Source organism: Puma concolor, chromosome D1 (genome assembly GCF_028749965.1).
Source record: "Puma concolor isolate L17-30 chromosome D1, mPumCon1.1.hap2, whole genome shotgun sequence".
NCBI lineage: Eukaryota > Metazoa > Chordata > Mammalia > Carnivora > Felidae > Puma > Puma concolor.
Genome location: NC_141676.1, coordinates 13,024,090 through 13,038,485, shown reverse-complemented (window position 1 = coordinate 13,038,485; position 14,396 = coordinate 13,024,090). Strand labels below are relative to the sequence as shown.

The 14,396-nt window shown below is 51.9% G+C and overlaps 1 protein-coding gene across 12 annotated transcripts in view; it reads right to left on the bottom strand.

Annotated features, from left to right (window-relative positions):
* Positions 1-11,036, bottom strand: part of SLC43A1 (solute carrier family 43 member 1) — a 32,221-nt gene extending 21,185 nt beyond the window's left edge. The window contains exons 1-3 of one of the 12 annotated variants that reach the window (XM_086677374.1): positions 9,414-9,542; positions 7,104-7,296; positions 1,722-2,058 (exon numbers count right to left, since the gene is read on the bottom strand). Coding sequence is in view for 3 of the 12 variants with exons in the window: in XM_086677372.1 (XP_086533498.1) it covers positions 9,414-9,567 (154 nt within the window). In the remaining 9 variants the exon portion in view is untranslated. Of the gene's footprint in view, positions 1-1,721; positions 6,172-7,103; positions 9,374-9,413; positions 9,581-10,126; positions 10,431-10,897 lie in introns of those variants that run through there. The other 11 variants (XM_086677379.1, XM_086677378.1, XM_086677375.1 and 8 more) reach the window with 11 other exon arrangements.
* Between the last annotated feature and the right edge of the window lie 3,360 nt (positions 11,037-14,396).

Here is a 14,396-nt window from a genome sequence, read left to right as displayed (position 1 = left end):
TATAGTTATAGCTAGAAAGAGAAAGATAGGGGGTCCCGCAAGGGCACTTAGGAGAGTTGTTAGCCAAGGGGACCAGGAAAATATAGACTCATACCAATTTTGATTAATTTGTCTTTGTCTTTCTCTTTCCTCTAGTCGTTGTCTGACCTGACTCAAGCTCTGCTAGAGGATTGCTGAATTATTGACATAAAAACAGCACTGTTCCCCAAGGGCCATAAAAGCCCTCCTTGTTATAAAAATAACAGGTCTAAGCCCCTCCGACTCTGAAGTACCACCCCAGCTAAAGAGTTTACAGATTCAGATGGTTTACCGATATTCCTTTCTAATTCTGATATATCCTGATCATTGTGTTTGCTTAGTAATTTGAAGTTCTGATTCCCTGTGATGAAAGCGGCAGTACTTACGCCAAAGGATCCTGCAACCCCCAGTCCTACAAAGAGGGGCACTAGAATAGTAGAAATGGGTTCCCTCGTAAATCGACTGGGGAATGAAACCTAGGTGTTCTCTTCCTCCTTCACCTGAAAAGTAGAAGACCTGGGGTAGGAGGTGGACTAGAATGCAGAAATCAGACCTCTTGATTATAAGATGGAGGTTTAAACAAGGGGTTAAACCCAAGGAGCAAGCGAACAAAGTCCCAGAGGGCGGTACAAGGAAGTAAAGGGTACCCCCCACATGAGTATTTGGCAAGTAGATGGTGTTGTTACAATAAGTCAAATACCTGGACTGTTTCATCTGGTAATTTCCAGCATAGAAACAAGTCCCCATTCCTTCTAGATCTCCTAAGGTGAGACTTGGGTTCTGCCCCCGGGTACAATGACCCTCTATCTGGCCATGGCTCAAATTCCTGACTTGGTCTTCTCTCATTCCCAAAGGGACCGGAGCACCTATTCCTATGTAGTAGGGGACCTAGGATCCAAACACAGCCTACAATCCCAAGTGATGTTAGGGTTGGTGGCATTTAAAAACTTAAAGGTATAGTACAAGACTTTAAAGGTATCGGTCTCTCTTACTTCAGGTTTGTTCCTAGCGCGGGGAGGAGTCAACACAAGGGCAGCAGTGGTGGGCGAATGGGCCGTAAACTTAGCTGATGACTGGGCTAGAGGCCTGGGGGGCAGTTTTTCAGGGTCAGGGAGAGGGTTAATTACAGGATTGGGCCCAATGGGCGCTCTAGGGGTGATTCTAACTTTAAACTTCTGAATGGTGAACTCAGTGCCGGGATCAAGACCAGAAACGTATCATCTCAATCCCCATGTTTTCCCTGTATTCCATCAGGGATCTAAACCATTTTTGATGATGATAGTGACTAGGTGTTGACTCTCGGTCGGAAACACTGCTCTTGTAGACGGTATAAACTGATCCTTTTCAGTAACCCAGTCAGCTATGGTTCCACAACCCCATGAGGCACAGTGAAACTGGCCTCGTCCTTGACAGCCGGGGGGCCCATCAGAGGGACAAGCATAAAGCTGTACTCCTTTGAAACTTGGGCAGTCTGGGGTTCTCTGGCAAGGCAAAACTCCGGTAGCACCTTGATATCATGGTTGTTGTTTCCACTCAATGGGGAACAGAAGACACAGATTAAAGGTCAAGGCAGGGGAAGCGTAAGAGGTAGAATTTGCTAAAACCGGTCCCGTAGTGGTTTTGCTAACTATCCAACGGTACTGGACAGGGGCGTGGTAAGAACATGTTTCTCCGACCAAGGAAATTATTAAGAACAAAATTACCCAGTGGATTCTTTTACCAGCCGGACCTTCAAAGGATTTTCGGTCCGTTTGACAGTCCACTGTAGAGGAATGTGGTCGGGGTGTGCTGCTTTAATTTGAGAACGATGGATCCAGTGGCTCCGGCCGGCAACTTTCACAGCGGATGGGGTGGACAGGATGATTGGATAGGGCCCAACCCAGCGTGCCTCTCAATTTGGGAGGTGTGATGTTGCATCCAGATCCAATCTCCAGGTCCGAGTCCTTGGTCTGATGGTTCGACTGCAGAGGGCGGTTCCTTCCGGCTTTCTTTTACTAGGTTACGGATGGCTGGAAATGTACTTTGTAGAGCCTGCAAGGACTTAAGGAGATGTTGGTTTGAGATTTCCGCCCATTGTTCATCTCCCAGTTTTGGAAGCAAGGGAAGTGGTCTTCCAAATAGGATTTCAAAGGGGGGAATGCCTCTTACGTAAGGTATACAGCGTACTCTGAGGAGGGCAAAAGGAAGGAGGCCTACCCAGTTTTCGCCAGTTTCTGGAATTAATTTAGTCAAGGTTTCTTTTAGAGTTCTATTCATTCTTACTACCTGCCCTGGACTTTGGGGGCGGTAGGCACAATGTAATTTCCAATTTATTTGTCAGCTTTTGGCCAACATTTTAGATATCTGGGCTATGAAAGCCGGGCCATTATCTGACCCCAAACCAACAGGGATGCCAAATCGGGGAACCAATTCATTGAAGTAATTTCTTAGCCACTATCTGAGCTGACTCTGTCTAGTGGAGAAAGCCTCTAACCATCCAGAGAAGGTGTCCACTAGTACGAGGAGATAATGATAGCCACAGGGTCCATGTTTCATCTCAGTGAAGTCAAGTTCCCATATTTCTCTGGGTATCTGTCTGCGTAGTCGCTGTCCTGAAAAATTAAACTTGGGAGATGGGTTAGTCTCAGCACAGGCTTTGCATCAGTCTCCTAGGCTTTGTACGATTTTATTAAGGTTTGGAATAAAATAGTCTCTTTGGGCCAGTTCAGACAACTTGGTTGCCCCTAGATGCGTGGAGCTGTGGACTTGCGGGAGCCAGGTCCGTCCTATAGCTTCTGGTATGAAGATGCGTCCATCCTCGAGGTGATACCAATGCTGGTCATCTCTTTCTGCCCTCAAGGTTTTTATCAGGCGTAGCTCCTCTTTGGTCTAAAACGGTTCCGTGGGGAGAAAGCGTGGAAGCAGCAGAGGCAAAATTTTAATCGGGAGAACATCTCTTTCTGCTGTGGCCTTTGCCGTTGCGTCAGCAAAGGCGTTTCCTTTCGCTCGGGGCGAGTCTGCCTTTTGGTGGCTCTTGCAGTGTATAATGGCCACCTTTTTAGGAAGCCATAAGGCTTCCTTCCAGTAGGGCCAGGATTTCTTTTTTAATTTTCTTCCCTCCTGATGTTAACGGTCCTCTTTCCTTATGTAGAGCTCCATGAACATGGGCAGTGGCGAATGCATACCTGCTATCCGTGAAAATGTTCACCGTTTTTCCCTTTGCCCATCTGAGGGCCTGGGCTAGAGCCATCAGCTCTGCTCTTTGGGCAGAAGTGTCGTGCTCAAGGGCTTGGGCCCAGATAACCTGGTCCTGAGTGACTACAGCTGCACCTGCGTATCTGATCCCATCTTTGACAAAACTGCTGCCATCAGAGAACAGCTCGAAATCCACCTTTGACAGAGGTTGATCTCTTAAGTACCCCCCCTCAGTCCCATCAGAGTACTCAGTTTCCAAGTAATCATGGCGTGGGGCCTCTGAGTCGTCATCAGGCAGCAACGTGGCTGGATTTAAAGCCTCTGCCTTCAGAAAAGTGATGCATGGAGGGTCTAGTAGCAATATCTGATCCTGGATGATTCGTGCATTGATCCATCGGTCTGGTGGGGAGTGCAGCAGGGATGCTACTGCGTGAGGTCCTATGATCTGAAGGTCTTGCCCAAGCGTTAGTTTGGAAGCTTCTTTAACCAGTGGCGGCGACAGCTCTGAGGCAACTGGGCCACCCGGTGGCAACAGAGTCCAGCCGCTTGGACAAGTAGGCTACAGGTCGTTTCCAGGGGCCCAGAGTTTGAGTAAGGACCCCTTTAGCAATTCCCCGGATCTCATGCACAAATAGTTGGAAGGGTTTGGTAATACCAGGTAAAGCTAGGGCTGGGGCTTGGGTGAGGGCGCTCTTGATCTGCTCAAAAGCCCTGTCTTCTTGTCCTCCCCAGACCATCTCAGTTCCTTCACCCCCAGTGGCGGAGTACAGGGGTTTTGCCATTTCAGCGAAACCCAGTATCCAGAGGCGGCAATACCCAGCAGCTCCTAGGAACTCCCCAATCTGCCTTTTAGTTGTGGGTTTAGGAATGCTGAGGGTAGCTTGGATTCTTTCTGGCCCCAGCAATCGCTTGCCTGCATGCAGTTGGTAGCCCAAGTATATGACAGAGTCCAAGCAAATTTGCACCTTCTTTGTGGAAACTTTATATCCCAGAACATCTAATTCCCTTAGCAGGTCCTCTGTAGCCTTTGTGCAGTTCTCTAAGGAGTCAGCGGCTAGGAGCAAGTCATCTACATATTGCAACAGTGCAACATCTGGGTGGCTCTCCCGGTAGGGGACCAAATCCCTTCAGAGAGCCTCATCAAAGAGTGGGGGGAGTTTTTAAACCCTTGGGGCAGTCGAGTCCAGGTTAACTGTCCATTGTAAGTTCCATCTGGGTCTGTCCATTCAAAGGCAAAAATAGGCTGACTGACCTTTGCAATCGGCAAAGCAAAGAATGCATCCTTTCAGTCCAGGACAGAGTAAAGGCAGTAATTTGGTGAGAGTTCACTCAGGAGAGTGTAGGGGTTGGGGACTGTAGGATGAATTGTCTCCACCCTTTTGTTAACTTCTCTGAGGTCTTGTACCGGCCTATATTCTGAAGTCCCAGGTTTTGGGACAGGAAGCAAGGGAGTATGGCATGGCAGAACGGCATGGCATTAGGATCCCAGCTTCTCGCAAGCGGTTGATGTGTTTGGCAATTCCCTCCCTCGCTTGCTGGCTGATGGGATATTGCCTCACCCGGACTGGGGTGGCTGTGGCAGCTAGCTGGATTACTAGCGGTGCTTGTTGAATGGCTAGTCCAGGGGGGTTAGTTTCAGCCCAAACTGTAGGAATTGTCTCTTTCCACTTTTCTATTAATGGAGACGCTTTCCGCTCTGGTTTTTCTAAGAGTAGATATTCCTCTGATATAGGGCAGGTAACTAGAATGGCAGGTGGCGGTAGGTTCAAGTCTATAGAATTTCCGGTAAAGGAAATTTGGGCTTTAAGCTTGTGCAACAGATCTCTCCCCAGAAGGGAATATGGGCAATCAGGTATGAGCACAAAGGAATGAGTAATAGTCCCTTCAGCTAGGTCAGTGATTCGGGCACGAGTCTGCAGGTAGCCTTGCGCTTGTCCTGTGGCTCCCGGAATGTATACCTTTTCTTTAATCACAGGTCCTAAGGGTTCTTTAAGACCCAGTGTCAACCAGGAATCTGGTTTCTTTCCCTTCTATGTTGAGGGTAACCACAGGCTCCTGGGGATTCAGGGAAAGAGGGGAGCTGTGGTGGTGTCATTGTTCCTGGGCGACCAGGATGGGAGGCTTTTTGTTGGGGCATTCATCTTTCCAATGTCCTTCTTTCTTACGATAAGCACATGGATTTTTTTTCCAATGTTGCTCAGGGTCTTTTCTGGCCTCGGGGTTGAGGCCTTCCCTGTCCTTTGCTGTTGCCCGGGGGTTTTCCCCAGGCGCTACGAGGACTTTCCCTATTTCCTTCCCTTGCATAACGGCAGAGCTGTCCCTGCTCTGAAAAACTTGCTGGGCTATTTCTACCAACTCTGAAATTAGCTTTCCTTCGAATCCTTCTAATTTTTGGAGCTTTTTATGGAGGTCTGGGGCCGACTGAGAAACGAAAGCCATGTTAATGGTTTTTTGGTTCTCTATTGCCTCGGGGTCAATAGGAGAGTATAAGTGGTAAGCCTGGTAAAGCCTTTCTAGGACATTCATTCGGTCCCTGGACCGTGTCATGAATTTTTGTCAGATCGGTGGGCTTTCGTGCCACTGCACGAAGCCCCTGTAACAGAATCTGGCGATACTGGAGTAGACGCTCCCTACCGTTACCCGCGTTAGGGTCCCACTGGGGCGGCGCGGAATGGAAAACGTGCTCTATTCTGTGAAGATCTGTGGTAGGCATTCCATCTGGGCCAAGGACTGCTCTCGTGGCTTCCCGGGGCACTCGGGCCCTTTCCTTGAAGTCAGTTAAGACCTGCAAGAGTTGGTGACAATCTTCCCAAGTAGGTAAGTGGGTGGTGAAAATAGAGCTCAATAAGTCAATTAGGCCCTGGGGGTTTTCAGAGAAAACTGAGTTTTCCAGTTGTAGAGGTCCGTGGTGGAGAAAGGAGTGTAGACAACCATCGGGCGTGTTGACCGCCGTCTGGACCGGGAGCCAGAGCCGTTTGCCTAAGAGGAAGGATGGGAACTGGGGCATCAGAGGACTGGTGTTCTCCTCTACAGAGGGCTCCTGATCTGGTATGTGGGGGACTAGTCAAAGGGTCTCCTGCGGCTTTGGGTTCCTGGGGAGCTAGTGGAGTCTGGGGAGAAGGAGGTGGTCTCTGAGGATCGGATAACAAGTCCCTTCCTTCGGGTTATCTCCTGAAGCACTGGGTAAAGCCTCTTTGAAGGCTGAGTGATGGGAAGCAAGGGTTTGGAGTTTGGAGGAGAAGAGGAAGGGGAGTGGGAAAGGGAGATGCCAGATGAGAGCTTTTGGCCCTGTTTCTGGCACTCTCTCAGCCAGGAAGATGGGTCTTCTAGGTCGACCCAAGTCACAACATATGGCTCCTGGTTGGGATGAACATCATGACAAATCCTGCGGACAGCATAAGCAAGGTTAAGATTATAGGAGCCCTCTGCAGGGGGCCAGTCAACCCCAGAGAATGTTGGCCAGTCCAGTTGGCAATATGTCCGCAGCCACGATGGCTTTAGGTTAAAGCCATAGTTCTTTCCTCTTTTTCTGAAACCAGAGAAGTTATTTAGGATCCATTTAAGGCGGCGGGGGGGGGGGGGGGGGGGGGGCGGGCAAGGCTTGGACAAAGACTGACCCATGGCGGAGGTTAAACAGTGGGTCACACCAGAGATAATGATAGGTTAACAGGAAACGTTTAACAGGGCACACAGAGCACTGAACGTAGAACAAATGGTTGGGGTGATCAAGCCCGACCCAGAGGGTCCGAAGACCCAGAGGGTCTGGAGACCCAGATGGTGCTGGGGACGTCTCCACCACATACCAGCTAGGGGGAAGTTAAGCCGCATCCAGCCTTCCCTCCTAGAATCAGATCTGTCCGGTAACAGAAAACAGAGAACAGAAAATCGAAAATAGGTGCCGCCTCGCGTACCTTGCTTAAGCCAGGTCTGAGAACGGAAGGCCGGGGCCGAGGAACGTCTCTCGGGAGCTCTCCCCTAGCTGTTCCGCTTCAGCCTCCGAATTTCGGGTGGTCATAGAATCTCGGTGGGACCTCCAAATGAAACACCAGACGCCGAATAGAAGCGAGGCAAGATTTTATTCACGGCCGGGCCAAACCTGCTCTCCTGATCTTAAGGAGAAAAGTGCAGAGAATGGCCCCGCACAAAGGTAGCAGTGAGCTTACATGGATTTTAGCAAGTCAGAGTACGTCATTATTTAGTTAACCAATTACAATTGACAGCATTTCACGGTAGCCAATTATATTGTGACACACAGACCGTTAGTTTTGGCGGGAACCTATCAATTTAAAGTTCTTTGTTCTAAGAGGGTTTAAAATCACCAATCATAGTTAGACACCTAAGATACCGTGGGGCAGTGAGTTCATGACTTTCTACATGTTGGTCTTGCCTAGGCCAGATCTTGGTAGAAGGGGTGGGGAGCATTTTGCAACCTAAGTTATCTACTTAGCAAGCAGGTGAAGTTACGGAAGCGAGATAGGGTGGTTAGTAATTTCCGATAACCCTAATAGGGAACTGCATAAGCTTTTATCTCAATTATTCATGAAAGGTGAGTTTAAGCCCAACTTATACACAGTAAGCTTTCTGATATCTTATAAGTCGACCTATTACACTACAACCCTGAAAACATCATGCTAAGTGAAAAAAGCCTATAACGAAAGCCCACATATTAGAAGACACCATTTATTTAAAATATACAGAACAGCTCCTATCAGTGATGTGGTACCATCAGGCTATTACAAAGTATTGGACAGGAGAGGGCTCCCCCAAGCAGCCTGTCATTGTGAAGGCCAAATTCTTCAACAGAAGAGCTGAAGAGAAGATCAAGGGGTAGGAATGGCTGTGTCCTGGCAGCTTGAAGCCCCATGGAGGGAGGTCTACTAAAAGGTAACAAGTGCTTTTCAAAAAAAAAAAAAAAAAAAAAAATCTATTTTTGTCCCACATAAACCTAGGATTCTGCTAATGGGTACAGGGTTACTTTTTGGGGTAAAGGAAATGTTCTAAAATTGATTATGTTGACAGTTGCACAACTTATTGAATTGTATACTTTAAATGGGTGAATCATAAGGTATGTGACATATCTTAATAAAGCTCTCACATGTATTTTTAAAAAGCACGGGTAGAGGGGTGGGAAACAAAAGGGAAGCAGGAGTCTGGGGGTGATGGAAATATTCTAAATACCGATTATGGTGGTGATGGTTCCCGGGGTATACATTTGTCAAGCCTGATCAAAATGTGTGACGTAGGGGCGCCTGGGCGGTTCAGTCGGTTGAGCGGCCGACTTCGGCTCAGGTCACGATCTCGAGTTCATGGGTTCAAGTTCCACATCGGGCTCTGTGCTGACAGCTCACAGCCTGGAGCCTGCTTCAGATTCTGTGTCTCCCTCTCTCTCTGCCCCTCCCCTGCTCTTGCTCTGTCTCTCTCTCTCAAAAGATAAAATAAAACGTTAGAAAAAAAAAATTTTTAGAAAAAAATTGTTTTAATGGGATGTAAATTAATTTTCAATAAAGTTGATTTAAAAAACAAACAGGTGGAGAAGGCCGGAAGGAGCAGGGCAGGAATCAAGACCATTACATGACAAAGGGCAGGTCCTCTCCAGTTGCCAGGGAAAACAATTCAGAGGGGACCTGGACTCCTCCCCTCCCCTCAGGAGCGTTAGGATTCCTACTTCCTCATTAGACAACACAAGGGAAGCCAAAGGAATTGAAATGGAAAGCAGGGTCCCTCCACAGTGCCTGGCCTGGAGGAAATGAGGCTTCTAGACTTTGTGCAGATGGTGATTTGAAGACCCCGGGCTCAAAGTCTTGGAAAAGGAGCGGCACCGGCCTGTTTAACATTCAAGTGCACTTTGTAGACTCTCCTTTGTCTTACTTAGCCTTATAGGAGTCCTGGTAAAACATGCCTCACCCAGCTGGGTGCCTGTTCTCCTTCTAGGGGTCTCCATCTTGATCTAGACCTGAAGCTGCCAAAGGGTCTGAATGCCCAGCACGATACCTGGCATTCAGCGAAGCCTAGATTAGATACACGAGGTAGAGGGGGCAAAACCCACCCACTCTCTAGAAGAAGTTTGAATTGGTCAAGAAGTGGGGCTGTCCCAACGCCTGCGCAGTGCTTGTCTTAGGCAGCCCCGCGTCCCGTCCGCTCAGCCTCGCGTTCTTTCCCGGCTTCCACCTTCCCCTTCTGCTGCCCCTGCCCCAGCCCGACGTGCCCTTCCTCGGGCGTACCTGAGCACAGGATGGAGTAGAAGCCCTCCTTCTGGAGCATGATCAGCAGGGAGCCCCAACCGAGGAGCACGGCAGAGAAGAAGAGGTTCTCCAGCATCGCGGTGCACGCCATCCACCAGCGCCTCCGGTACGCCTGCTGCAGCGTGGGGGCCATGCTGGCCGCGAGCCTGCACAGGAACACCGCGCTGAGCAAACGGACCCCCGGCGGCCCCGGGGAAGGGTCTCGCATCCCGGTGGCTCCTGAGACCCCTCGAGCCTGCCCGCGAAGGTCCCAGGGCCCTGGGCTTCAAGGCGGGTGCCGCCGACCTGGCTCTGGGCGCACTGGCAGTGCCAGGGGCTCACGCGGCGCTGCGCTCCCGCCGGGCCACTATCGGAAACAAGGAAGGTCCTGTCTGAGCGCAACAGATTCCTGGCGCGCTGCCGGGCTCTTCCAGCCAGGCCAGAACGCGCAGAGCCCGGCTCCCCGGGCCCAAACCCGCACCTCCCCAAGTCCCCAAAAGTCAGCAAGGGGCAGGGCGCGCTCTGAAGCCACCGCTGGCCAGCATCCGGCCGCCCGCGCCAGGAAGGACCCCCAGAAGCAAGCAGGAGGAGGAAGGGGAAGTCTGGGACTAGCCTGAGACACCCCCCCCCCCCATTCCTGCTGCCCCAGTAAGACCACTCCTCTCCTCTGGGGCCCGGCCCCCGCTGGCCCTCCGCCCTCCGCCTCTCCGCACCAGGCGCCCGGTGTCCCCGCCGTCCCTCGATCCAGGCAGACAGCTGCCACGTGGAAGGAGACCCGGGGCGGGCCCTCCGGCGGCCCCGGCGCCCCTCACTCACTCGGCAGGGCGCGGGCCACCACGCGGCGCGCATCCGAGCCAGCCCGCGCTCTCGGGTCGGGGAAGGGTGCTCGCGCTCCGGCAGGAAGTCCCGCGGCCGCTGACTTTATAAGGGCCGAGCTCCCCGCGGGCGGGCGGCGGGCGGGTGTGTTTACCAGAGGGAGGGAAGGAGCCCGAGCTCCCCCCGCCGCGGCCGCCGCCACCACCGTGGGAGGAGACGGGACACGGGCGGCGCGGGGGTGGGGAGCGGCAGGGGGGAGACGGATGCCGCGGAGAGGAGAGGGACGGGGAAGGGCAAAGGGGGGAAGGGCGCGAGGGAGGGGCGGAAGGCACCAGCCGCGGCTGCCGGGGCCTCAGTACCCTCATCTGTGAAATGGGGCTCTGGGTTCCGGCGCGCCCGCAGGTCGGTTCAAACTCCGACAAGAGTGTTGCTCCAAACTGAGGAAGTGCAGCCGAGGGGGCCGAGAGGAAGAGGAGTACCCGAGGGGCCGGAGGAAAGGGAGGGAGGGACGCGCTTGGAGAGACGCGACAGCGAGCCGCGGGACCCCACGGGCTCGGGGGAGGGAGCGGGTTTTTTCTTGGGGAGCCTGGGAGTGTCGGTGGGAGACGGCCCGTGGGGCTCTCGGCGGACCCGCAGCCGGGGACCCCCTAACCACACCCGCCGCTCACCTCTGGTGGGGGGAAGCGCGCCTCCCGCGGCTGCGGACGCCTCCGGGAGCGCAGCGCCTTCGCGGCGCGTCCACGCTCTGCGGCCGTGGTCGCGCGGGCCCAGCTGCGAACCGCACGGGCTATCGGACTTCTCTGCGCGCCGGGGCCGGGCCGCCTCGGGGACTCAGCGCCGCAGTCTGGTGTTCTTGCCTCCTCTAACCCCCTCGGAAGAAGTCGGGGAGCGGGGAACCCGCCGGGCACCCCCGATCCGCGAGACGGGGCATAGGCGGAGCGGATCCACGGAGTTAATACTTGTATTTACACCCGTCCCGGGCTGCGCCCCGAGGTGGGGGCGGGGGCTCCCTTCCCTTCCCCTCCCCCTAGGTCTAGTTTCACGCGCACGTGACTCGCCCTCTAGTCCCCAGATACTCCCCCGCAGCACACGCCCCAGCACAAAGAATTCCCACCCCCACCCCCGCCCTCTCCCTCGGGCCCCCCAGACGAATTGGGCAGCTCCCTCTGTATCCTTGGTCAAAACAGAGAACGACTCAGCTGGAGCCGACTGGCCCCGATGCAGGGCCGGCTTGGGTGGGGTTTTGAACTGTGCAGTTGGGAGTAGTGTTTTCTGAGAAGCAGAATGACATGGGTTTCCTTAGAGTTAGTCAGCTGGAGGTCTGCATCTGGACTTGGAAAGTGACTGGCCTGGCTTAACTTGGGCAAGTTGTTTAAACTCCCTGAGCCTCGGTTTCCTTCTTTGTAAATTAGGATAAGGGGGGGCGGGGGGGGCGGTGAAGGACGACGGAGTTAAGGGTTATGATGCAGGTCAAATGCTGAGCCCGGCGCTCAGCGTGGGGTACGTGCAACAAGTGTTGATTGTTGTTACTGCTATTGCTATTATTATTTCAGAAGACCTGGGAATAGGATGCTTCCAGACACTTACTGATTCCTGGTAAATCTCCCCACCTCCCTGGGCCTCAGTTTCCTCATCTGTGAAATAGAGGGGGAGGTGTGGGTTAATGAGGTGAAGCAAAGGCCAGTCAATACTGATGTGAACTTAATACAGCGTGTTGAGAGTGGTAGTGGTGATATCCACAAAGCTCCGGAGCCATGTGAGCGACTGGCCACGAAGACCTCAAGACCAGGGGATCCCTTAATGGCCAAGCCACCAAGCCAAGAGAGGGAACTCACATTTGCTGAGTGGCTACTAAACTCTGGGCGCTTTCCAAACAAAAACCATTAAACCCTCAAAACATCATGGTCTCATTTCAACCCCACAGGGGTTGGGAGAAGGCTGGCGGCTGGAACAAGGTAGGTGGAGGCAAGATGTGAAGTCAGATCTTCCGGCTTTTAAGAGTGGCCCTTTCCATCCCTCTAGGCCAGAAGCAACAGCAAGAGCAAAGGCTTAGCAGTGAAAAGGGCACAAGGAGTTCTCTCTGGCAGGAGTGGGGTGTCAGGCTCTGATGGTTTCACCTTTTAAAGCTCATTAGTGACTCGCAGAACTTCCCGATCAAGGTCAAACACCTTAGCTTAGCCTAGAATAAGGGTTCTAACCTGAGACAGTCACAGATCCCTTTGAGAATGCAATATGCAATGTTTTGAGCGCACTCCCTGTGAAAATGCATGTGTGACCAGGAACACATACACACATTCAAATTTCAGGGCTTTATGGACCCCTTCCGTGGGCGTTAGGGGTCCATGGGCCCCCACGACTTTAAAGCTTGCCCTTCTTGATCCCTGACACCGGTCCATGTTTTCCCCTCGTGGACTCTCAGCTCCGGGAGGGGGAGGGTCTGGCCGGCTGTGCTCACTGCTGTATCCCCAGCACCTAGAACAGCACCTGCACCTAAGAGGCACTCAGCAAGCACCTGTGGAGGGAAGTGTGAGGCCAGCTGGTTTCATACCTCCTTGCCTTTGCACCTGCTTCTCCTTCTTGTGGGCATGACAGATTCCCTTCTTCATTTCCAACGTACTCATCCTTCACAACTCACCTCACGTTTTACCCTTTTCTGGGAGCCGTCTGGTCTGCTCAGCCGGGGGGGGGGGGGCGCGGGGGGCCCATGTATTCCCCCAAAACACTAGTTTAACCTCCGCTGAAGCCCTCACACTGACCTAGACTCATTGGTGTAGCTGTCTGCCTCCTCCCCCCACAAGCTATAAATTTCTCGAGGGCAGGTGCCACGTGGTAGGTATGTGCCTGCCACCTATGCCAGCACCCGGCAGGTAAACGAGCCCCTGGTTAAATGTGCTGGATAAACGAAAGGGGGGTGGGTGGGAAATGAAGCTGAAAAAGTAAGCTGGGGTCAGTCTGGAATGACCTCTGTGAGGCCAAGGACTTTCAGTGTCGTGAGATGGGCGACAGGAACTCCGGGATTGCATTTTCTTGTCTTCTTTTCTTTTCTTTAAGGATGGCGATTAGATGTGGTCGAGTTTGTGTGCCTAATGAATGGAGGATATACTGGAAAGGAGAGAGAACCTAGAACAGTTGAGAGGTCTTAAAGCGACTCTAATAGTTTAGATTTTTTTTTTTTTTAAATAGAAGGGAACAGATCTAAGACACACTTCCATATCAGAATTGATAGGATTTATCAGCCCCCTTCCTGTCCCCCAAAAGGAATCCCTTCCTAGACTCCGTTTCTCTGACACTACCCATGTCACATGGGCTCTCCTGCTGGCTGCCAGCTGCAGCCTGCTTCACAGCTGAGCGGACCAGAGTACCAGCTTCGGAGGCACACAGGCTGGGGTCCTGATCCTGGCTTTGCAGCAGACGAGCTGAGCAATTTTGCCCAAGGCACGCACGCTCCTGAGCCCCCCTCTCCTAGTCCGGTAAGTGCTGGAAATGACAGTATCCAGTTCAGTATGTAAGACATGATTTCTTCTAATAAGTAGTTATTATAAACTTTTGCACGAGGAATGTAAATAAAATGGTGCAGCTGCTTTGGAAAAACAGTTTGGCAGCTTCTGGCATCATTAACATGGAGTTACCACGTGACCAGCAACTCCACTTTTAGGAATATACCCGAGAGAACCGAGAACATCCACAGACACAGAAATCTGGACACAAATGTTCATAACAGCATCATTCAGGATCGCCAGAAAGTGCAAACAACTCAGTGGTCCGTCAATTGATGGATAAAACAAAATGTGTGTATACTAATATGCAATGTGGTCGTATTCGGTCACAAGGAATGAAGTACCAGTTGGTGCTGCTACCACAGGGAAGAACCTTGTAAGCATGCTGGGTGAGAGAAGCCAGACACAGAAGGCCACATACTGTATGACTGCACTTATATGAAATGCCCAGATTAGGCAGAACCGCTGAGACAGAAGTAGATTCATGTGGTTGCCAGGAGCTGGGGGAGAGAAAGGTGGGAAGTGATTACTAACGAGTATGAGTCTTCTTGGGGCAATGAAAATGTGCAATCAGATAGTAGAGACGGTTGTACAACTTTGTCAGTGTACTGGGCTCCACCGAATGTTACGCTTTAAAATAACTTATTTTTAAGATTACTTTAAAAACTTT